Below are 26,697 nucleotides of genomic sequence, written 5' to 3' on the forward strand. Positions count from 1 at the left end.
GGAAAGACATCACACATTAAGTCAAATAGATAAATAGTATTTTGTACCAGTAAAAATAAAATAACTTTCCAGGAAGAAATAATATACTAGAAAAAAAAAAAACTATAATAAAAAGTACATTAGATTATTACATTATCAATATTATTTTTATTATCTGAGATATATATACCCCGCACGCGCGCGCTCACACACACACACACACACACACACACACACACACACACAATTATATTCTAACAATAGTATAAAACTGCCTAATATTGAACAATATGTTCCACTTAATAAATAAGGAAAAAGTAAACAAATAAAAATACCTGTGATATAAACTTGTTTCCTATTATTGGGGGGGGGGGGGTGTTTGGATATCACACCCAATTAGCGATTGCAGAGGAATCAGGATGGGCCATTTTCTTTTCCATTCTTTAAAAGTTTATACATACAAGGTCTTAATTTTTTTTTTTTTTTTAAACAAAAATCCATGTATATTTACTACTACACTTAAAAAAGATTATATTGTTTTTTCACTATAGACAAGGCTGATAACAAAGTTGTTATACTTACCTGACATTGGTTATTTATTATAATAGAGTGGAAAAATAATGATACATGAAAAAAGTTTAAAAAATGAATATTTTCTTACTTTTTTGTTTCCCAACCCCAATATTGCCCCAACTATTTTTGGGGCAATATTGGGGAAGGGGTGAATTTGGGGCAGAATTTTTTTTTTTAATGATAATAATTATGTATGCATGTACTAAGCTTAATATAAAGTGGGGTTACATTTGCAAAATTTTGAGAAAATTGACCCCAAAGAAACTATCTACCCCACCCCTGGAGATACTAACCACAATGTTTTACTAACAAACTGTCCCATATACACGAGTCTCTGTGCCAAATTTGATCAAAATCGCTTTATCCAGTCAAAGATTATTAAACTTCAAATACGCCAACATATATATATATATATATAAATGTTTGTGTGTGTATGTACACATACATACATGTCTATGTGTAGGGTAGGAAAATGATATGATGCCAGGAAAGGAAAACAAATATATTCATATAGCAACACATGCATTAAAAGAATTTTTTTAATTTCTTGAATGTTTTAAAAATTTCTAGGGAAAATGATTTTAAATAAATAATTGTCCTATTAAAAATATATGGTAAAAACTGATAAACTTTGAAGAATAATCATATCAGGAAACAAACAAAACAATTAACACTAGAATCTTACTGAATACAAATACATAAAAATATACACGTATGTGTGTGTGTGTGTGTGTGTGTGCATGTGTGTGTGTGTGTGTGTGTGTGTATATATATATATATATATATATATATATATATATATATATATATATATATATACATATATATAGAAGAGCATTAATTAATAATGAACACAAAATTACCAGGAAAGATAAATGTATGCATGATAACAACAAACTGCAATAAAGAGATAATAAAACAAGTGTGTATATATATATATATATATACTAATTAACATAAAAAAGTACATGAGATTAATGAACTATAAATAAAGCATGTAAAGAGTGTACTAAGAAATAAGATACTAGTATATGAAGAGAAAAACAAACCAACATGATTTCAGTACACTCATTTTAGAATCTGACTTGAGATAATTCTTGTTACATAATTATACTTTCTCTCAAAATTTAATCTTGAAAGAAAAAAAAAATGATATCACAGGAAGCAAAATATTTAGAACATGAATAAGATAGTGCCAGTTTACCAAAAAATTAATTTAACCAAAATAAAATTAATTTACAAAGCTGTAAAAATTAATTTTGACAGCCAGGTATTATATAACAGGGATACAGTCCATTGAATTATTAATTTAAGTAATGTATACTGCTTTCCTATGAATCAAATTCTTAAATGTTAAAGTCCAGAATAATAATAAATTATTACTAATAATAGTAATTAGTTACTATTATTAGTAACGATAATTTAGTTACTATACTATTAAAAGAAATTTTTCATGGAATACCAAATGTTGCTCATAAAGCAAGTTCTATTAGGCTTAAAAATAATGAACACATCGTTATATATTCAGCAAATTGATAAGTTTCAAACTATTATTCAACCTAATCTCCACCATCACTGAGAGAATACCAAAGCACAGCACAAGCTGTTAAATAACACTGTCATACAAATCGGGCAGCATCATTAGCCATTTTTTAATTGACTATCGTTATCAAAGTGTTAACACTGAGGAACTTCTTTTAAATAAGTAAGAAAAGGCAGAACTTGCTAGATGAAAAACCAGAGCTACACATGAGATTATCCAATTGTTTTCATTAAATGATTACTGAGATTTTGCACTACAGCCTGACAGCACAGCAGAGCATTATAGAGAAGCAAAAGATGCTGAAAGCCAACCTTTCATTTTAGATGGAATGTCATGCTTTTTTTCATTTTTACAATGAACGGGAAAATTTATTGTTGAAACTAGGTTAGCCTTGTGTTTTTCTCATACAAAAATAATCATATTCCTACACATAAGTTTTAAACTTATGTGTTGAATTAGTCATAAAATAATAAACACAACTGGGTTAAAAACATATATTTTTTTAAATTACTGCCAAAATCAGAAAAAAAATTTATTATGGAATCCTTTAACAAAAAAAAACCAATTAGCACAAAATTACAGGCCACAGAGAACAAAATTTGCCAGTTCAATATTTTATTAACAAAACAATCTGACTTTTGACTAAGCATAAATTTCTGAATTAAAAAGTTTAAAAATATAATTCAAAAATAATAAACAAATTCTTTAACAATAACTTGAATGAATGATATTGTATACAATAATAATGTTAAATAAACCAAAATTGATATATTAAATTTTTTTTTTGTTACTTACATGTAGTAGATATGATTTTTGTACAACCAGTTTCAGGCTCAGTGCACTGTCAGGTACATTATATTAATCCATAAATTCCAAATATCTTTCAATATTCATCTGCAACATTAAAATCAGACTCATCATATATAACTACAAACTTATAAAAACTCTGTGAAGCACTTCACATCATCACTATTTTATTTATTTTTTTTATTTTTAAAACAAATTATGTTAAATATCCACATTCTATGAAAAATGTTGTTCAAGTGATTATATTAATAATTTAAACATACTTTTTGTAATAACAAACAGTACAGGACAGGCAATATAGTCTGTCTTATTTGTTTTTGTTCATTTATCAGTCTGATAAATGAACAATATTATCAGTTGATAATATTCTCTTAAAGATGTATAAATTCTCAAATAATGATAATTTCCTTTCTTTATTAATAAATAGCCTAATTTATATTAAAAATAAATGAATAAAAATTGTGATGATGTGAAGTACTTCAGAGAGTTTTTATAATAATTTATAGTTATATATGACGAATCTGATTTTAATGTGGAATTTATGGATTAATATAATGTACCTGATGATGAGCTGAGCCCAAAACCAATTGTATAAAGCATTTATGTAATCATACATATTTAAGTAGTAAAAAAGAATTTAATCATAATAATACAAAGGGCAGGAAATAATGCATGTCAATAATTTTCAGAAAACCAAAATATATATACCAACCAGAATCTATAGTTCTTGGAATTAAACAATAACCATCTGGAGGAATTTCTTTTTCTCCAATAACACCAACATTTTCAACAATATAATCAGCTATACCTTCAGTCTTTGATAAGCAGAGATATCGAGTCACCTTACGACTAAAAAAGGGTGTTTTTTCCTTCCATAAATCTGCATCAGAATCTTGGTCATGAGTTTTTGATACCTACAAACAAAAAATAAAATATTAATACCAAATACTTTAGTCAATACCACAATATTCCAAGGGAATAATGCATTCTCCAGATTTACAACACTAAAATAATTTATATAAGCAACTCTCTTGTTATTTGTCAATGTATTAGTAGCATTCCTAATTATGATATCCTCCGAATATTTAAATGGAAAAATTTTTTAATAAAGAAATAGAGTACCAGCACTATCCTACAAGTTTAGAATACACTGTTCAGTATTAGTAAATCAAGCTCTAGAAAATGCAGGTAATATTCAAACCTACAATGTATTTAGGTTTCTGTTCACTAAAGGGATTTGCTGTAAAGTGAACATCATTACTTTCAGGAAAGAAAATCTCACTCATACCTCCAATGCTTTACATGAATTATAGTGATAAAAAAAATATTGGGCAGAGAAAGCAACAAATTAATATACCCCATGAGAAGGACAGTATACAATTTCCTACAATAAAGAATGTGTCTTGTGAATTAAAAAATCAGCCATGCTGAATGAATTTAAAACAATAAAAGACTGTACTGCCAATAGGCCAAAGATTATAATAATCAAATAGGAAATGCAGAACTTATGAAACCAACCAAAAGATGAGTAATATGATAGTAAATATTTGGATAACAATATCTTAAGAAAAGTCATAAAAGTTTTAAGTTTTTTATTTAATATAAATATTACTTTCTGTAGATTATTACTACACTATTACAAATTCACTTGTAAAGGAGAGTCACTTTCATTTTAATTAAATTATTAAAACACAATTACAATTTTAAAAAAATTCAAGTTATAGTATACTATAGTTTATACAGACTATAAACTTTCCTGCAATTTGTACTTAGGCAACTACAACAGAAAAAGCAGCACTATTTTATTATATTTTGATTATATTAACCAAAATAAAGCTGAAATTAATATATCCAATTTGATATTCAAAATTAAAAAATCATTTTTGATAGGTACCAAGGAATTTTCTATCGTCTCTGGAATATTAAATGATAAAAACATTCTTTAAAGCTGGGAAGGAGAATTGAACAGGAACAACTAAAGATAGAACTATCATGAAGGAGGTCAAGGTTCAAAGAGAGCAGTAGTCCAAAGAAAAATTTGAATAAATTTCAAAATGTGATAATTACCACAGAGGAGGAAATGCCAAAACTCATTATAATATTGATAAGAAAACCACATTAAAATACTTTAGATAGTTCACTTCAGAATCAAAACTGAGCTCTAAGCAAAACATTAAACTTTTCCTGAATGATGCTATTACAAGATAATTAACTAAAAGGTATGAATGAGTATTAAAACACCATTTCACAATGATTTTTCATAAATAAATAAAAATGTTACACATTTTTAAAACTAACTATGTAAACAGAACTTTAGGTCTTTAAATTAATCAATTAAAAACAGTAAATAATGATAAAACAAATGAAAGTGTACATGGTGAGTTTTGAAAAGATATCTTTAAAGGTCTCCTTTAAAAAAAGGTCCTGCATAAGATAGTATAAGATAGTATAGTATAGCATAGATAGATAACTTTGCATTCCTTACATTCTGATGGTTCTACCATACCTGGAATGTTTCGGGATGAAACATCTATCATCTTGGGTATGAAATACGATAAAATACCAGCAGCCAAAGTCTTATTAATGAACCACTTCCTATAGATCATTAAATTAAACCAATGAGTGTAGTTTCAATGCGTACTGTCAGCATTTATTAGTATTTCATGATCAATATCACAAAAATCTATTACAAAAAATGTATGTATCATTACTAGATAATGTAATTATTACAAAGAATATTTATTCTTCCTCTGGTAACTATAGACACACATCTAATTACATACACCTTAATTCTTCTTTTTTTTAATAATATTAAATGAAAACCCAGCAATACAACATGCACTTTCAATGGGAGACATTGATAGAAAATGATAAAATGACAAACCCATGACAGGAACAGAATCTGGAAATAAGTGATTTTAAGACTGCGTGTTGACTATTATATGCACAAACTGACCAAGTCAAATTTTTAACCGTGAAACTAATAATTTCAAAAGCCTTTATGTTAGGGTTTTACATAATAAAACACTACCATATCATATGAAAAAACAATAAAAGTAATCAATTATTACACTTTTTAATACATATCAATCACAATTAATAAAAAAAATTTAATTTAATTGTAAGATAATGGTAAAGAAATGACAATACTGAATAAACTTGTATGATTATTATTTGAAATTTATAACTTCCAACATTATATTGTGCTTAAATCTTCATAATTCAATTTTATTCAAGTTCTGAAAACCTTTCTAATAAGATGGAAGGGAGCTTGAGTGATTCTCACACTTATAGCAAGTAACATTTATATTAACATTCATTCAATTACCATTAATATTTTTTTTATTTAACAGTGACAACAGGCTAATGCAAAATAACAATTACTAATTGTACTGTTAAATAATTAATTTTGTCCTGTTGAAAAAAATGCATCTTATTTTGTTCAGGATTCAAATCCAAAACCTCCAGATGAAAGTTAGAGATGTTACCACTTCACCACAGAGATAGCACAATTATAAAAGTAAAAGAGTTTTAAAAGTTTTATTCACTTTGTCTTAAGTACAGAGCCCTGTCTCTCACCTCTGGAGTCTCCAGAAACTCTATAAGTTTTGAGAATTCTGTAATTAAAGAAATCTGTATGGGTACATTCCTTAAATTTTCTGTCCAGAGGATCAACAATTTTTTGTTGGATTGGACCCTGGAAACATGTAAATATTGGTTAATTGTATACGAGTACAACAAAATAGACTTAATTTATCTGTAAAGTAACTTGCATACCTACATGCCTGCAATTTCTCAAAAAACTGCAAAAAAAATTTTAATTTTTTTCCTTTCTTTGGATTACTATTTTTTTACACTTTCTACCTCAAAGGATTTTAAATTATCGGCTTTCAAATCTGAGAGTCAGTGTGGATATACAGGTCAGATTAATTATATCATTTGCCTGATGTAACACATATTAACTAAAAATAATAAATATGTAATAATAATAAATAAAAAAATAAAATAATAATTATATATTGATCTCTTTTTCTTAAAGTTTTTTAAAATTTTATTTAAATTGCAATGGTATTCAGTATTTTTTAAAAGACTAATTAAATTGTAGTTAAAACATGTTAAGGGTTTTCCCCTGTTTGCATTCATCAGTTGTAATAAATAATAAATTAAGAATTTAAAAAAACTATTGGCATGAAGGGAAGGAATATTTTACTAGTGTTGCTATATTATTCAGACTGTACTACAGGATAAAGAAGCCATATTGGTCTCTAATCATCAGCATGGTCATTCACTAGTTCATAATATTGCCGTGATTAATTTAAATGCTGAAAGGAAATTTCAATATTTATTATTCAAGGAAATGTGATTCACAACCTTTAAACAGTACATTACTTATATATGTTCCTTGTTTTTTTCTATTCATTAGAAATGTATGAAATATATCTCAGATAATGAAACGTGAAGAATAGAATATAAAATATTATTAAAATTTAGTCTGTTGTAAAAACAAGGGCATAATACAATGAAACCTATGCTGTTTTGAAAACTGAATGTGAAAATATTCTTAACAGTATTGAACATGAATTAGATTGTATTGCTTTATTAAAAATTTTCATCATTTATTTTTTTCAGACAGAATTCTAATTTAAGTAAGATTTATTTAAAAACTGAAACTGCTATTATCAAAGACTCCACTTTCATGTAATAGAATTAATGACATCTTACAGTTCCTTCACTATGCATCTTAGAAGATGGTTATAGTATAATATACAAATTATTATGAATGTAATATCACTGAAATCAGTAAATTTCACTTTTAATTCTTTGATTTACTTGTTTAAGAGAGTAAAAAAGAAGAATAATTTGAACATGTGTTTATTGGAAATGCATAACTTCACTGCTGTAGAGCAATTCTTAACTGATTAAGGATCTGTTGATTATGATTTGATTGATTTCTAAAACAAATCCTTAAACCATCAAAGAAATCTTTTCACACATCATTAAGATTTATTAGTTTTTTTCTTTTTTAATTCTATTAAAGATTACATGAATAAATATATGGTAACAATATATTTACGAAAAAGCACATCTACAGTTATACAGTTATTTATATAAGCTGCCTATAATAAAATTAAAACTGAAGTACTCTAATTGAATTAGGTACAAATAGTACATGTTGATGATACTTTTAGGAAATATCCATTAAATATACAATCTAGAAAGAACATGGCTGGATGTCAGAATCTGAAAATTCTTGGCACTTGGAGTAGAGGGTATGCATTTTTGCAAATGTATGTTTTAAATCAATTAAACCTTACTTATAAAGAAACCTTATCAATATTTATTCTATGAAAGTATGTGACTACACATTTGACACTTGGTAATATCGGATCTTCATCATTCTTGCAAATTTTAAAAGAAATTATGATACCTGGTTTTAGCTAATTGGTATTTGACATTAGTCTTTTAAATCAACCTCAAAACTAGAAAAAAAGTGTCCAGATTAGTCAATAGACAATAACTCCTAAATTATAGCCAAGATTGCACAATCATGTATTGTAAACATAAATCATGTATTGTCAACATAATATGCACCCACAGAACCCAAAATGGATGAGAAGGATTAAAATCAAGAAAGAATAGATGTTAAGAGTAAAATCTACCTGCAGAACAGGGTCCCAGACAAGATTATAAACTGATACCATTATCATAAGCAGTCCCTCATAAGAAGTTACTGTATCCTTTTTTTCCTTCTTTCCTCATTCTATATTCCTTTTTGCTTAGAAGTGCCAAAGCAATTGGATCAGCTGCTGCCCAGGTTCCATCTGTGGCATCAGGCTGGTAAATTCTAGAAGCTAGCAAGGCAGCTGCTTCTTTATTTAAATTCAGTGAAATAACAACACTCTGTGCTTGATCAACCCTAGCAGTTGACATAATGCAATTACTGGCTGATGTCTTCTGGGTAAAGCTGTGCCTCCTACTCTTCATAAAATTTAATTCTATCTAACCAGAATATAAGACAAATTACACCCTTGGTGTCCATGCTGTGAGGAATTTCCCAGGGGAGAAGGCAATGATAGCAGCACATTATCTGTCAACAATTCTACATTGATCAGGTTAAATACATGTGGAAAGGAGAAGAATCGCTTTACCCACTTCAGAAATTAAACAGTCACCTTAGAACAAGTACCAGATTTCTAAAGGAATATCCATTAGATATTCCTTTGTAAATGATTCAAATCTCTCCCTCTTGAGAAGAAGGATTGAATGACCCCCTGTGAAGGTATACAAGAATCACTGAACTTACAACATTAATTGAGAAGCATTCAAAAGAGCTATTGTAAACTGATGCTAGAAAACACAAATTTTGCACTATTGACTTTAGTGGTCTGAACATTCCACATAAAAAAGGTATAGTTTCACCATTCCACTAGCCACATATTACAGTCTTACAACGTTTACCCAAAAGTGTAACTACTATAAAAAGTAAAAATAGCAGTAAAATTTTCTCCTATTTTTAATAATAAAAAATTATTACAGGTTACATTGTCTTCTGGGACTCACTCCTGAAGTCTAATAATTATTATATTATAAGAAATAAATACAGCTGACCTAAATGGGTTAAAAGGGAATAGACAACAATTATTATTTTTTATGTAATTAAATACTATTACTATAATACTACTCTAACACAGTAACAAACAACGTGAAGTAAAGATTATTTTAAAATCAGTACTAATATTCTAATCACATCTACTTATGGTTGCATAACATCTAGATAAACATAGAATAGTTAAAAATAATCATTTTTCTATTGTTGTTTTATTATGACATTAGGATATGCACAATAAAATAAAACATTAATAATAACCTTGAATAAATTATCAAACTAATCATAAAAAAGTAAAACAGAAAACCATTGCATCAAAAGGAAATTAATAAACTAAATATAAACACATTTTGAGAATCAGAAAACAGATTAAAATAAAATTTCTTCAACGTGAAAGAAATATAAAATACATCATCAAGATCTGATACCTTACATTACAAACAGAATTTTTTGTCCCAAATTAGTTAACCTTTTTATACAGGCTTTTCTGTATTTAGGTTAGATTAAAGTAGATATAAGGAGTCTAACTTTACCCAATGTTCATTCAGCCACCTAGTGCAGTACTTTTCAAAACCCTCAAAAAAGATTTAAAATCTCTGTGCAAGCAATCACAGCTCCCACCCTACTAAGCTCTGATAAGGAGAAGCTGGTTGGTCACTTTCCCAGGCAGCACTCACTCACTCAATGAAGCACATTTTGCTCACTATCCACCCTTGTAGATTTTTTTTTGGAGAGCAAAAAATGCTTTCACATTATCATCACCCGAAAAAGCATAATATAATAAAAAAAACAAAAAAAAACATATCACAATAATTATTAAATAGTCGAATACAGATGCACACCCTTAAGAAACAAGATACTCGATAACATCATCATATTATAGATGAAATAAATGAAAAAATAAAAGAAATTATTAGCTGTATCTATATAGGTTAAGATGGAATCAAGAGGAAAAATATTATAACAAGCAAAGAGTGAGTCAATCAATTCATCCACAGTCGTTTAAGGACCTGATTGTTTAACCTTGGCCAGGAATAATGAACTTATTCACTTTTCATTAATTCTAACTAAATAAAATTTAATATGGATAATTTCATGATAACATAAATATATTAGATGTGCAAAAAAAACTGTTCAATAAAGAAACATTTTTAAAAGTATAACTGACATTAATATTTTTAGTATCCAAACTGCTTAAGGACATAGGAAAAATAAAACTACTCCCAGGATTTTTGTATTTTTCAACATATTGAGGTTGCCTAAATCTAAAAATATTAAAATGGTTTTTACAAGACACTGAGTGTACGAATATATGTTAAGTATTTAAGGTAGCATCTAATTTTTATTAATCTATATCATTATATTTGGTATGGTATGGGACTAACATTTTAAAAGAAGAAACTGATCAGATTTTAAATTAGGGTGTGGAACAAGTGACCAGCTGTTATTACACATTATATGAGGATCCTGGTTTAAGTCTAGTTAAAATTACTATTGGTTGTGTACAAACTTTCATGCTAATGGAATTATTTGATTGTTGGCATTCAATTAACAGCATTAACTTAGAGATTGTTTGTATGAGACTAGTTTATGTAATCCCCTTTATGGGATGACATTTAAAATATATTTACAAGTTTGCACCCAGTACACTCACAAAATACACTAAGATGTCTCAGACATACTGGAAGGTAACCCTTACAGAATTTTGTGATAATAGAATTTTTATATTAAAAAAATATATATATTAATAAAAAATCTTTAATTTAGAAAAAAAACAAAAATATTTTAATATAATCATGTAATCATATAAGATTAGAATTAGAATACTCTGTTATTAGAACCTCTGACATACATCTACACATATTTTAACAAAGGACAGAAGATGGTTGAAAGTTGAAATGACAGTGAAAAATACATTTTTTTTTGCCAAGACAACTGACTAAATGCTTTAATAAGTATCCTACTAATACCAAGTGATCAGCAATCAAAATTAAAAAAAAAAAAAATAACAATAATTTATCTCAGATGTAATAATTAAAAATAAAGTGTTGTAGAAATTTAATTTGCAACTGCTAACTATGTTTTTTTTTTTTTTACTCTTTCTAGAAAATTTATTTTACCAATAGTTGGTCCTTGCATACTGGTGTCATGTGTCTCACAATGATTTCCCACCTAAATTAACCAAGCAATATTAAATTATACGAGTACATCTTACATTGTAAAAAAAACAGTATAGAAATATTTAACTCTTATTCTATTAAAAAGATTTGATCTTTATTAATTGTTTACCTTGTTGAATAGTCAAAACTCTACCTCTTGAAACTAGATTAAATTTCTACAGAACATAATTAGATAATTTATGATATGTGGTTATAATCTAACTTTTATAACTTATTTAATATTAAAATGTTCAGAAACAAAAGAGATAATGTAAGACTTGGAAAATTAATTACAATATCTAAATTTTTATTTTAATACTCTGGTTAACCGCAATGTATTGGTAGGACTATTACAATAAATAACTTTTCTGTACTATTACATAATAAGGATATAAATAAATAAGATAATATTGATTAAAATCAATTTTATTTCCTATAAATGAACAATAGTTAGAGTATATCTATAACTGTTCAATAAAAATGATTCCTTCTGCTTTATTTCACACACCCATTCAATTTAACTTCAATCTAAAAAAAGAAAAGCCCAATAAATTTATAACGCACATGTAAGCATATCACAGTAACTTCAAGCAAGGTATTTTATAAATAATTTTCATGAATCAATCATCAGTTTCTTTTTTAATAAAACTGAACAAAATATTAGAAAACAAATTTTAAACTGCAGCATGGACATCATGAGTATATTTTTTAGTATTTTCTAAGTATAATTTTTACATAGAATTGAGAAAAATAAATTTGTGTTATTCTAAACAATACATAGCACTTACTTATTTACTAGGTTATGTATCATATTATAAATCCTAAGACCAAACAAAAGAGTAAAGACTACTTACTACTGGGCACACAAATAAATAATAAACGAAGACCGATAAACAATCTTTTTTTTTTAATTTAAAACAAGCAGTAATAAAAAAAATGTCAAGAAAAGTGTGTGAGATATGAGTTAATACAACTTTTAATTATATACATAAGTAATGAAGTACAAAAAAAAAAAAGGTAGTTAATTCCCTATATTTTTCAGCTTGATAGTGCCACTAGCAGAGATGGCAATTCCTCAACAGAAAGCCTTCTCTGTTTAGCAATTTGCTAAATAAGGATCTGTGGTTACAATTTGACAAGCATTTCGAAGAAAGTTTAATTGTGATCTTCCAAGTGACAATAACATTTGTAGATGGCATAATTAGTTTAATATGATCAAATGTCTATATAAAGAAATGATTACAACACACCGAGGGTGTCTGGAGAAAAAGTTGTACTAGTCAGGAAATCTTTCCATAGACTAAAAAAAATTTGTTAGGAAGGCCAGCAGCAAACTAGCAATCCTAGTGTGAAATGTTTAAGGAAATTCTTGCATACACACCCATACTTCTTACAGTTATTACAAGCTTTGAAACCTACTGAATACACTTTGCATGCCTATTTCACAATTAAATGTTGCACTACGAAGATGACAACTTTCTTGATCGTATTCAGCAACAAATTAATATTTCAACTTAAGTGTAAAAGTTAACACACTAATATCCATATCTGGAAGTCATCCAGACACCCACAGGGCAAGATACCTGTCTTGTGATGATCCCAGTCACCACACCTAGTTCCTAGTCCCCTCTGTTCCTAGTCCTAATGACAGAACTGTTAGACTTCATCGGAGTCGGGTCTGTTAGACCCTCTAAACTTGATAATACAACAGTCATCAGTTTGGTCTCTGTTAGGATGCCATTGATGAAAATGCCTTGGCAGACATTTCCGTCAGCGTAATTACACAAACTATACACAAACTACTACTGCCTTCAGTTGGCCTCTTCCAACCACAACCACCTACCATAACTTACAACCCTCAACTAACAAATGAACAGATTCACGGAAACGTGATCCCCACGTCTTCCTCTAACATCAAAGGTTTCACACAAAAACTCTTCCTATATCTACCTTCAGACTATGCACTCACTTGATAGTATTATCTTTAGTGAAGAGTAAACATTCTATCTTAAGCGTAAAAGTTAACACACATAATGTCCATGTCTGGGGTTGGAAAAATCCCATTAAATCTTACAATGCAAGAGGGACTTCCCAAAACTAGATGTTTTCTATGCAATATCCCAATGGCAAGTTTATGGGCCATTCATTTTTGCTGCAGCAAGTGTAACAGTAGTCACTTACTTGTACATGGTTCGTGCATGGCTCTTCTTCAACTACAAGATGGTTCAAGAATTTTATTTGGCAACACAATAGTGCACCTCCTCACTGCCACAACTCTGTATGGTATCAGTTGAATGACTTTTCCCCAAACACTGAATTGGTTTAGCACATAGAGCCAACAACAGAGCGTGCTTGTGGTGGCCTCCAAAAGTGTGACCCCATGTGATTTTTCCTTCGAGGTTTTATAAATGATCTTGCTTATGCCTCCACTACCAACAGATCTATCTAATTTAAGGCACAGGATTTAAGTAGCTGACACTTCCATTTCTCTACACATAGTGATTTAAATATGGGGTCAACTCTCCTTCTGTTGAATGTGTACGAAGTGATGAAAAGTGCTCATATTGAACACTAGCAGGGAAAAACTATAAGAATTGATTTTTCATTTTATTTGTGATTCATTACTATAAGTAAAAGTTAACAAAGATATTAAAAAGCTTTAAAACACTGATTTTGTTTGCACACCTTGTATATTGTAACACATAAATTACAACCATAACTGAGCTGAAAATTGATCATCAAATTGCTACAAAGTTTTAAAAGAGAAAATTGAAACGTGAGCAAACAAGAAAATCATTAAATAAATATATATATATATATATCAGATTATCTAACAAGTATTGTGCTTTTTATTGTTACTGAAAAATAACATTACAAGACACCATTTTTCTGGCAGCACCATAATCCTATCATTATAGAACTGTACTTTCTAGTCAAAGAACTGTGACACGTGGTTTTCACAGGCCTCTTTTAAACCAACTTAACACCATTCAGGAAGTTCTTCAGAGCGCAAAACAAATAATAGTCTGACGGTGCCAGATATGGGCGGATACATTAAAACCTCGCAGTCAAGTTCTCTCAATTTCAGATGGGTCATTAAGATGTATGCAGACTGGCATTGTCAGTGTGGTATACGATATTCTTTCTGTTGACCAGCTCAAGCCACTTCTTTTGAGCTCTAGGTGCAATCAAGCTAATTGTTGACACTACAGGTCTGAGTCTATTATTCTGCTTGACGGTATCAGCTTGTGATACAAGATGCCCTTCCAATCCCACCAAGCACACAGAATAACCTTCCTGGGCATCAGTGTGGGTTTTTTGCCACAAATTGTAGGGCTTCTCCTCGCTTCAACCACAATCTTTATCACATATTATTGCCATAGGTTATTCAGTTTTCATCAATTGTGATCAACTGCTTCAGAAATGGCTAGATTTCATTATGTTTTAGTAGAGATTCACAGAGACAAATTCGATGAAGTAAATTTTTCTGAGTCAGATCATCTGGAACCCAAACATCAAACTTCTTTTTGTAACCGGCTTTCACCAAACGGTTTAACACAATTTGGTAATGGATGTTTAGGTCATTAGTGATGTCATGATTGCTTAAATGCAGGTCTTTTTCTATAATTGATTACAACTGTGAGGCGTAACTCATCAAAATTTCCAGAACAAAAGAGACTGAACCATCTTTTGGCTGTTGCTTTTGACAATGTATCTTGCCCATAACCAGCATAAATTTCTTCATGAGTCTGCACAGGATTTGTGCCTTTAACAAAATAAAATTGTAAAATGTAGCACAGTTTTGTAGAAAGTTTATTCACCTTCATGGTTCAATACCTTATATTTGAGTAAAAGAATTCAAACACGTTTTGCACATCTACTAGCTTCAACTTCCAGCTGTAAGATGATGTTTGGCCTAACCCACTGCAACTCATATACCCTGAGATTTGGGATGCTAATTGCTATATCGTATGCAAAAGGTTCACTTTTAGAATATTATATATATAAACAGATGTCCCATGAAGAAACACAGAAACTTTCAGGACGTGTTCTACTGGTAAAAATAATGAAAAAGGTTCATACAAACATAGGTCTGGAAACGCTTTGTTTTTGAGTTATAGCTAGCAAAAGATTTCGCCCGGATTTCAGCTCTTCTAATAAATAGAAATCCTACTATAATTTTTGGGACCAAAATTAAGTTGTAAAGCGGGTGGTTTTTTATTTAATTTGAGCTGGGAGATAGGATAAAATGTATCCTAGAACTGTAAATCCAGCCGTCTTTAAGATATCCGGCATAAAACACAAAATTTGGTATAGAAAACAATTTTTTTTAACGTTTGTAGTATAATAAATTGTTATATGACTAATAAATGTAGAATTTTAGTAAGAAAACTTGTAGAAAATCTAATTCTGAGAAAATTAATGTAAATACAACCAATTACAGGTGGAAAGGATATAGATTTTCTTTCTGTACAATGTGCCAGTTTTTGTTTTAACAAACCAGTGCAACATGAAATTCACTTTGTACTAATGTCGGGGCTACACTGAATATGCTGAATCACATGACATTCTTCATTAACACGATTTATTCGGCGTTCAACACAAAATGAACATGTTGGAAATGACCCATCCATTCGTAAATGTTGATACACAAAATAATGGGTTGGCCCCAGGACTCGCCTAGGTCAACCTGAGCTCCAAATGTCCAGAGGACTCTGTCCCCTGACTAGGTATATATAAAAAATCATCATGAAATGAAGGGAATTTATTATTTTTTTGGGGTATTTATTTATCTTTTAGTTCCTACTTAGGGGTTAGTTATTTCTTTGTTGTTTTGGTTATTTCCTTTTAGTTTTAATTTTGTAGAATTTGTTTGTGGTTTATTTTAAAACAAAACCAGTAATAAAATTAAAAAAAGCAATAAAATCATGAACCTAAAAAAAACCATTGCAAAACCAAACAGTTTTGCAGTGTTTTTTGTATAAAATATATATGTGTATATATATAGATTAAAATAAATTCTTTTAACTTCTATAAAATACAGTATAGAGAAAAAATTAAAGCAAGAATTTTCATTTTATTAAATAGAAAAATTCATACACAAGATAAAATATGAGGATGTTAATTTTCATCAGCATAAATTCCATTAAAACCTTTTTACTTTTGATTTTACAACTTCCAAATTTTTAACTGAATTTTCACAAATGAAGTGTTCTTTACGAAGTTTTATTTAGTCTTGAAAAATCACACAATTTTGAACTACATAGAAATTCGGTAATTTAAATGTAAATTTTTTTCAATTGTAATTGCATAAAAAATTTGGCAATTTTGACATCGTTTACGTACACAATTTAAATTATTTCTGCAGCGAAGACGAAGACATTACAATTTTTGAATAGAAAAATCAGTAGAAATTTTAAAATAAAAAAATAGAAAAATTCATCCACAAAAGATACAATTATATAATACCTTGTTAATTGTCATCAGCGTAAATTCCATTAAAATCTTTTTACTTTTATTTTATAACTTCTGAATTTTTAACTGACAATTTTCATGAATGAAGGATTCTCTACGAAGTTTTAAGTCTTGAAAAATCCCACAATTAATTTTGAACTTCCGACAAATTCAATAATTTAAATGTAAATTTTTTTCAATTGTAATTGCATAAAAAATTTGGCAATTTTGACATCGTTTACGTTAACAATTTAAATTATTTCTGCAGCGAAGACGAAGACATTACAATTTTTGAAAATAGAAAAGTCAGTAGAAATTTTAAAATAAAAAAATAGAAAAATTCATCCACAAAAGATACAATTATATAATACCTTGTTAATTGTCATCAGCGTAAATTCCATTAAAATCTTTTTACTTTTATTTTATAACTTCTGAATTTTTAACTGACAATTTTCATGAATGAAGGATTCTCTACGAAGTTTTAAGTCTTGAAAAATCCCACAATTAATTTTGAACTTCCGACAAATTCAATAATTTAAATGTAAATTTTTTTCAATTGCAATTGCATAAAAAATTTGGCAATTTTGACATCGTTTACGTTAACAATTTAAATTATTTCTGCAGCGAAGACGAAGACATTACAATTTTTGAAAATAGAAAAGTCAGTAGAAATTTTAAAATAAAAAAATAGAAAAATTCATCCACAAAAGATACAATTATATAATACCTTGTTAATTGTCATCAGCGTAAATTCCATTAAAATCTTTTTACTTTTATTTTATAACTTCTGAATTTTTAACTGACAATTTTCATGAATGAAGGATTCTCTACGAAGTTTTAAGTCTTGAAAAATCCCACAATTAATTTTGAACTTCCGAAAAATTCGATAATTTTGACGTAAATCTTTTTCAGTTGTAATTACATTAAAAATTTGGCAATTTTGACATCGTTTACGTTAACATTTTTAATTATTTCTGCAGCGAAGACGAAGACATTGAAATTTTTGAAAAAAGAACAATCAGTAGAAATTTTAAAATAGAAAAACAGAAAAACTCATCCACAAAAGATACAATTATATAATAATACCTTGTTAATTTTCATCAGCGTAAATTCCATTAAAATCTTTTTACTTTTATTTTATAACTTCTGAATTGTTAACTGACAATTTTCATGAATGAAGGATTCTCTACGAAGTTTTAAGTCTTGAAAAATCCCACAATTAATTTTGAACTTCCGAAAAATTCGATAATTTTGACGTAAATCTTTTTCAGTTGTAATTACATAAAAAATTTGGCAATTTTGACATCGTTTACGTTAACATTTTTAATTATTTCTGCAGCGAAGACGAAGACATTGAAATTTTTGAAAAAAGAACAATCAGTAGAAATTTTAAAATAGAAAAACAGAAAAACTCATCCACAAAAGATACAATTATATAATAATACCTTGTTAATTTTCATCAGCGTAAATTCCATTAAAATCTTTTTACTTTTATTTTATAACTTCTGAATTGTTAATTGACAATTTTCATGAATGAAGTATTCTCTAAAACGTTTGATTTAAAGTCTAGAAAAATCACACAATTTTTAACTTCGTAGAAATTTGACAATTTTGATGCAAATTTTTTTCAGTTGTAGATTACATTAAAAAATTTGGCAATTTTGATGGCGTTTACATGAACATTTTAAATTAAGATTTGTGCAGCAAAGACGATTAAAAGTTTTGAAGACAGAACAATCAGGAGGATGAGTGGTAAAAAGATATATAATGTTTGTAATGCACAGCTGATGACCATTGCGAATAATTTTATAAGCAATAATAAAACGATGAAAGTTAAAATCTTGTCGAACATTTTAAAAAAATTATATGAAAACTCTACAATGTATATAAATATATTTAATAAAACTTCTTTTGTTACGTATTACTCTCCTTTTTTTTTATTTCTTATTATATAAAATTAAACTCTTGCCCTCTTTTATAGACAGAAAAACAGGTTTTCTCTCTTCGGACTGAAGTAAAAGTGTGTCTTTAATTGTTTTAATTATGTTGTTATAATGTTGCTATGCGATTAAATGAACAATTATATAATTCCATTTAGTTTTATAAATAATTCTTTAATCAGTATTTAACACCATTTAGCAGTTGCAATGTTCGTGTGTATGTGTATGCGCGCGTAAGTGTGTGACACCCTTAAATTAGTAGAATAATTTTTTTGAACCATCATTTAGTGGATTGGTTGAATACTATTCTCCATTACTCCATGATCGGTAGTAATAATTTAACTCTGTCCTTCTTCTTATTACATCTTACATCCTTAGTTATCCGTTTCAAATCTTTCAATCTTTAATATTCTACTTTTTTTATCTCTTACCACATTAAATAGCCTGATTGATGTGTTAATACATGGCGTATCAACCTAATTTAATTCTTTACAATATTCCGCCAAAAATTTCTTTGTCCTCTCTCTATTCTCTTTTTTTTTGTTTTCCCATCCGTCTGTTTTATCACCAACATAAAAATATTTTCAAGAATCTCTATTTAATTCTTAAATCTGTACTTGATGCTATTTCATTTTGCAAGAAGGAACTTCTTATTTTTTCTATCTTGATTTTACAATTACCTTTAATACTTCAACATAATTAATACAACCCCCTCAGATCTATTAAACTTTACTCCTATCTTAATATTTAATACTTAATTATCTTCCTTTCTGTGTCACTTCATTATCTTTGTTTTTGTCTAAACAAAATTTATTTTCAAAACTGAATTTGTAAGTAATAATTCCATGAAATTTAGTATTTCGTGTACTAATCCAAATGTTTCATTCAATTCCTATTCTGTTTGTTTCTACTATGTGTAACTTTAAAAGCAGACGTCTTTACATAGAAAAAATAAACTTTTTTACCCAGAAAAAAATTAAATTTTTCAACACAGAACAATCAGTAGAAATTTCAAAATAAATTAATTTTTTTTCAATTTTTATTTTAAAATTCGTAATCGTCTTTGCTGCACAAATATTAATTTAAAATGTTAAAGTAAACTACGTCAAAATTGCCAAATTTTTTATGTAATTACAACTGAAAAAGATTTACATCAAAATTAACGAATTTCAACAGAAATATACTATATCCTTGTCTCAGTTCTTACCAACTTTCCTAATCGCCTACTCTTATAACTATTACCTGATTCTTGGACCAAGAATCCCTAATCTTTTTGTTCTCATTTTTCTTTTACCCCTTACAATTTCAATATACACCTCACCGTTACTTCATTAAAAAAATAATAAATAAATATATTTACTACTTAATATGTTTTGTAATTTATAATCTGTTTCGAAATCTGTAACTAACAATCATCACTGTTAAAAACATGATGAATTATAAAAACTACAACTTTTTTTAAAGTCGTTTAGCTGGTTGGGCAACATAACTCATAAAATTATATAAGGCCGTGTGTCGGAATGACGTGATATTAACGGAAGGGGAGGCGCTTACCTCTCGTACGAAAGGTAAGAGAGTTCGAGACTACGCTGAATCGTTAACGATCTGAATTCCTCTACACTACCACCATAGTGTTACTGAACTCAAACAACATATTCAATCCTGCCGATCCAGATATCTAACAAGCTATCTTTACACTAAGTAAATGAGCGCGAAAACCGCTGTATATAGACCCTAGATCAACAAAGATGTACAAAATATAAAAAGCAGTGTTTCCCAACTTGGTGGTCCGCGGACTCCCGGGGAGCCGCAAGAACTTCGAAGAGGGTCCGCGGGATGTTATCATTTTATTTTAATTAAATTTTCTCTTATACTGCACACACCTGGGATATTTGTAATGTACATTTCAATGTCTAATTTATGTTAGGCATAATAAAAATATCGAATTTGTAAAAACGAAATTAGTAATAATAATAATAATAATAATCGATCTTTTAAAATGAATTGGTGAAAACCAAAGTGTTGTTGAATATTCTTTATAATTAGGCTCCACATAAGCGCTTGCAACGCAAACAACATCAAATTTCTCAACTGTTTTAGTGCACTTAGTGAGGATACTTACTACTACTTAGTCGCATAAAAATACAGGCAAAAGCTTCGGCTTTTATTCATTATATCGTATTTATTAATCTTTAAAAGCTCCACTGGTTTTATCATAAGTATACGAGGTACAGCAGTGGGGAGGAAAACTCGAGGGCCGCAAGTAAAGATTTGGGATTATCGTTTTTGCGGAGGATAATTATATCGTATGGTACTGTGGATACATCGTCATTTTGCTACTTTGCTCGAAACAATACGTTAATATTCTAGGTGAAGAATCACCTTATACCGAGAACATTAAAAAAAAGCAGGCGCAGTTAAATAAAATAAAAAAAGGAAAAAAGAAAGACTGGAGGATTTTGGAGGGTGAGCATGGAGGAGGTTGGAGAAAATTAAATGGACAGACCAACTGAAAAATTAAGAGAAATAATAAGAAGATAGAATAGATTATTCAACTTAAGACTCTGTTCCCAGAACAGAAGCTTAAGTAGAATGAATAATCCAGTGTAAGAAAGCTACTTAAATGACTGGGATTTATCATGAAAAGAGAAGGATTGATTAAAACATTGCTAAAAGAAACCGTCGAAGATGCAAAGAAAAAAGTTGTAAAAAACTAAAAATTATCGACGATCTAAATGATATAGAAGCTTTAAAGAACTTTAAAAATTTAGCTGGAAACAGAAGATAAGAGACAAAAAAAAATTTCAAGAGAATTTTTTTTAGACTTTATCGTGATGAATTAATTATAATTAAACAATATTGTATGAATTCCTTACAAAACAAAGAAGAAAAAGCGGTTCATAACTTTTACATAGATTGCTTGCTGGAATATATGGAAAACGATTTAAATTTAATTTGTTTCAATTTTTTTTGTTTTTTTTTTTATTTATTTTGATGCCCGATTTAATTTGTTTAATGTTAGGTTGAGATGGATTGGGGCTGGTTTCTTATGGTTTAGTTACTTATTATCAAAATAGAGTTTCTCTTTGTTCTAGATTGATTACTTTATTAATAAATCGTGTTGGTGATGTGTTTTTAATTATTGCTGTTAGCTCTCTGATTTAGAAGCAATGAACTTCTTTTTCCTGTTTAGCCACCGGTAATTACCGTTCAGATATTACTTCAGAGAATCAATGAGGATGGTATGTATGAGTGTAAATGAAGTGTAGCAGTCTTATACACTCTCAGGTCGACCACTCCTGAGACTTGTGGTTAACTGAAACCCAACCACCAAAGACACCGGTATCCACGACTAGTATTGAAATCCGTATAAAAATAACTGACTACTAGGACTTGAACGCTGGAACTCTCGACTTCAAAATCAGCTGATTAAGGAAGACGCGTTTATCACTAGACCAAACCTGCGGGTTAGAAGGAATGAACTAAAGCAGTGTTCCCCAACCCGTGGTCCGCGGATCCCCCGAGGCCAACAGATTGAAAGGGGGTGCGTGAAACATTTTATTTTAATTAAACTTGATCTTATCATGTTGCTCACATCTAGGATATTTATAATGTACATTTCAGGTTCTCAAAACCCATGGTTTAAGCAAAATTTAACAATGAAGAAGTTAAATTTATGTTGTAACCGTTTGTAGAAAGGAAAATACGATTCCTTTGACAGACTGAGTGTTTTCATTGATTTAGCGAACAACTCTTTTCTAGTGATGTTGCTAAAAATGAAATTGAACATATTAGGTCATCGGCAACTCAACTACGTCTGTTATCTCCGATTTTTCCTGAAAAGAATGATTGGATGAAAACTCCCTTTCTAGACTCCTGTTGGGAACTTACTTCTGTTGAAGAAAACTTTTCGATCTGTTTTGTGATTTGACGTTCAAAATGTTGTTTCCTTCGTTACCGTTACTAGTGTTGGTTCATAGGTTCATATTTAAGGTTGTTTAACGTGAAATTTCCAAAAGGGTTGGAAAGCATCTGTTGCCATTTACCATGTATTTACCTTGTTCCCATTTACCGTTTACCATGTTGCCATTTACATAACTGTGCGAAACAAAATTTTCTCAAGTCGTTCATATGAAAACAAATACAGGATAGACTTAACTAGAAGGCATATCTTTATCTGAAATTATCCAGTTTTGATCCAAACATATGGAATTTGACATCTGAAAAACAGCATCAGCCATCACATTTGGTGATTGCTGAATTCATATTATTAGGCCTGGTATGATCGTATTTTTTCGAATATTTCCATTTATAACAGTATTGCGTTGCCATAAATGGCATATTTTATGTTGTAAAATTGTAATTTATCACCTCATCTTTATAATACGTAAAGTATATTTTAAAAATCATTTTTGATTTTATGGGGTTCACAGAAAATTAACAGTTGCTTTGAGGGTGACCACAACATCAAGTAGGTTGAGAAACGCCGATCTAGAGCGTTTCAAAATACCATAATAATCAATCAATCAATCTACGTTGTTTTCTTTCATCGAAAAAGTTCTTAGTTTTCTTCCCAATTTTTGTCTTTCACGTTCTTTTAAGGTTAGTTTTTTTTAGGATTTATTAAAATTTTTACGATGGAATGTCCTTCCTTATGCCATGTTACTAATAGATACATAACAGCTTCATATTTCGAAACTGAGGGATACTAAGAGGTAGAATCAAGTACGAATCTACATAGTTAAAACTAATACTTTATGGGTTGTTTGACATTTTTGTCCGCCACCTTGGATCCGCCACATTGAATAAAATCTTTTTTTAAATAGGAACGTAAACAAGTGACACATGATTTTAATCTAACGTTTTACTTAAAAAAAGATGGTGATAACCGTTTCTCGATAAAATGACTTAGTTTTCGAGTTATAAGCAATGAAAGTTGCAAAAACGGAAAAATCGCTGATAAGTTTACCTTCAAAATTACATTCTACAACAAACTTTAAACAGTTAATCTTAGAATTAATGAGCCAAACATGATAAAGTCTTCACAATAATAAATAATAATACATAATAACTAACAATTTTCAATACTACAACAAATTAAATGGCTAGGTCAACTGATCCGTTGTTTTTCCAATACAACATTCATTTTCAGATGGGTTTATAAAAATATCTTATAATTTTATTTTTTAAATGTCCTCACCGTTTTACTGTTATTGTCAAACGTGGTGTTTATATAGAAAAACTATGGTGAGTTTACAAAGTTATTGTTTGTATAAAGACTTCTTCCTCATTTAGGAAACACTCTACAAAAAAAAAAATTTTTATTATACAATTCTGATGTGAGCACTACATGATGCTTTTGTAACTTACTCATTATCCCATACAGTTGCAACACTTTTTGAACATCCTGTAATAAAAAACCATATAGAAAATATCTGAAATGATTGATTGATGATAAAATGAATAAAACATTTTTACTATAACAAATATCCTGAATTGGAAGAGTGAAAAAAATAAATAAACATATACGGTAAAATAGAAAACATCTAACATAATTCTCCTTCTATGAATCATGAGACTTTGCCAATGGTGAGGGAGCTTGAGTACTGAGTGATACAGAGTAGCTGGATCGAAGGTGCAATCATATTGGAGAGCCATATTGACAGCCAAATTAAGAATGATTCCTGAAAGGGGGCACCAGCTCTTTAGTAGTTGTTAAGAGTGGTAGGTCAGAAAGACTTAAATGGCCATATCAGCACCACTTAATTTTCTCAGTACTGCGAAGCTGAAAGCGATAGAAAACTACAGCTGTTATTTTTTTCCAAGAAAATGTAGCTCTCTGCATTTTCATGTAACGTAGATGGAGGCGCCTACCTGGTAAAATATTCTGAAGGTAACTAGTCCCCCATTTGCATCTCAAGAGTGAGGACTACTAAGGAAGGGGTCACCAGAAAATTGAAAAATAACATTCTACAAGTCGGAGCGTGGAATGTTAGAAGTCTAAAAAAGGTTGGTAGGTTAGAAAATTTAAAGAGTGAAATGGGTAGGTTAAATGTAGATGTAGTAGGAATTAGTGAGGTTTGGTGGGAAGAGAAAACGACTTTTGGTCACATGATTTTAGAATTAACTCAGCTTCAAATAAAGGGCAGGCAGGAGTAGGTTTCATAATGAACAAGAAGATAGGGAAAAGAGTGGAGTATTTCAAAAAGCTTAGCGAAACAATGATTATAATTAGGATAAATCAAAACCTAAACCGACGACTGTTAACATCTGTATGCCGACAAGTGCCCACGATGATGATGAGGTACAGTGTATATACAAAGAAATTGACAAAGCAATTAAACACATAAAAGGGAATGAAAATTTTATAATAGTTGGAAATTGGAATGCAAGCAATGGAAAAGGCAAGGATTGAAGTATTGGAGGTAAATATAGGCTGGGCAAAAGGAATGAAGGAGGACCGACTTATTGAGTTTTGCACAAAGTACAATTTAGTAACTGCCAACACCCAATTTAAAAATCATAATAGAAGAATACACATGAAAAAAGCCAGGCAATACTGCAAGATATCAGATAGATTATATCATGGTTAAGAAAGATTTAGAAAACTCGTTAACTGCAAAGCATATCCAGGAGCAAGCATTAATGATAACCATAATTTAGTAATAATGAAATGTAGATTGAGGTTTAAAAACCTAAAGAAAAGGTGTCAGATGAATCGCTGGAATTTAGAGAAGCTTAAGGAAGAGGAGGGTAAGAAGATTATTGAGGAGGACATCACAAGAGGTCTGAGTAAAAAAAATAAGGTAGAAAACACAGAGGAAGAATGGGAGAATGTTAAAGAGGAAATTCTTAAAACACCTCAAGCGAACTTAGGCGGAACAAAGAGAACTGGTAGAAAACCTTGGATATCAGAGGATTTATTGCAGCCAATGGATGAACAAAGAAAGTATAAGAATGCTAGTGATGAATATGGTAAAAAGAACTATTGACAATTAAGAAATATTATAAACAGGAAGTGCAAATTAGCAAAAGAAAAGTGTTCAGAAGTGGAAAGAGAAATGATTACTGGTAAAATAGACGGAGCATACAGGAAAGTTAAGGAGAATTTTGTGAAACATAAGTTAAAATCTAATAATGTGTTAAATAAGATGGTAAATAATTTATAATAAGAAAGAAAATGTTGATAGGTGGGTAGAACATACTGCTTTGTTATATGGAGGAAATGAATTAGAAACTGATGTTATACAGGAAGAAGAGGAAGTCGAAGAGGATGAAAAAGGAGATACAATATTGCGATCTGAATTTAATAGAGCATCAAAGGATTTGAATGGCAGAAAGGCTTCTGGGACATACGGGATATCTGCAGAATTACTGCATAGTGAAGGTGTGGAAGTGACAGATAGATTATACAAACTGGTATGTAATATTTATGAAAAAGGGTAAGTTATGTCAGGTCAAAAAGAGTGTAATTTTCATGATACCAAAGAAAGCAGGAGCAAAAAAATGTAAACAATATACAACAATTAACTTAACTATTCATGCATCAAAAATCTTATCTAGAATTCTGTTAAGAATTGAGAGAAGAGAGGGAAAAATGTTAGAGAAGACCAATTTGGTTACAGGAAAAGTATA

General features: G+C 29.4%; 1 protein-coding gene across 1 annotated transcript in view; it reads right to left on the reverse strand.

Moving 5' to 3' along the window:
• The window catches only part of LOC142327973 (multivesicular body subunit 12B-like), a 77,917-nt gene that overhangs the window by 25,775 nt on the left and 25,445 nt on the right, over window positions 1-26,697 (reverse strand). Inside the window, exon 2 of the mRNA XM_075371396.1 lies at window positions 3,615-3,816. Coding sequence (XP_075227511.1) covers window positions 3,615-3,816 — 202 coding nt within the window. The remainder of the gene's footprint in view (window positions 1-3,614; window positions 3,817-26,697) is intronic.

The sequence above is a fragment of the Lycorma delicatula genome, chromosome 7, assembly GCF_047948215.1.
Source record: "Lycorma delicatula isolate Av1 chromosome 7, ASM4794821v1, whole genome shotgun sequence".
NCBI lineage: Eukaryota > Metazoa > Arthropoda > Insecta > Hemiptera > Fulgoridae > Lycorma > Lycorma delicatula.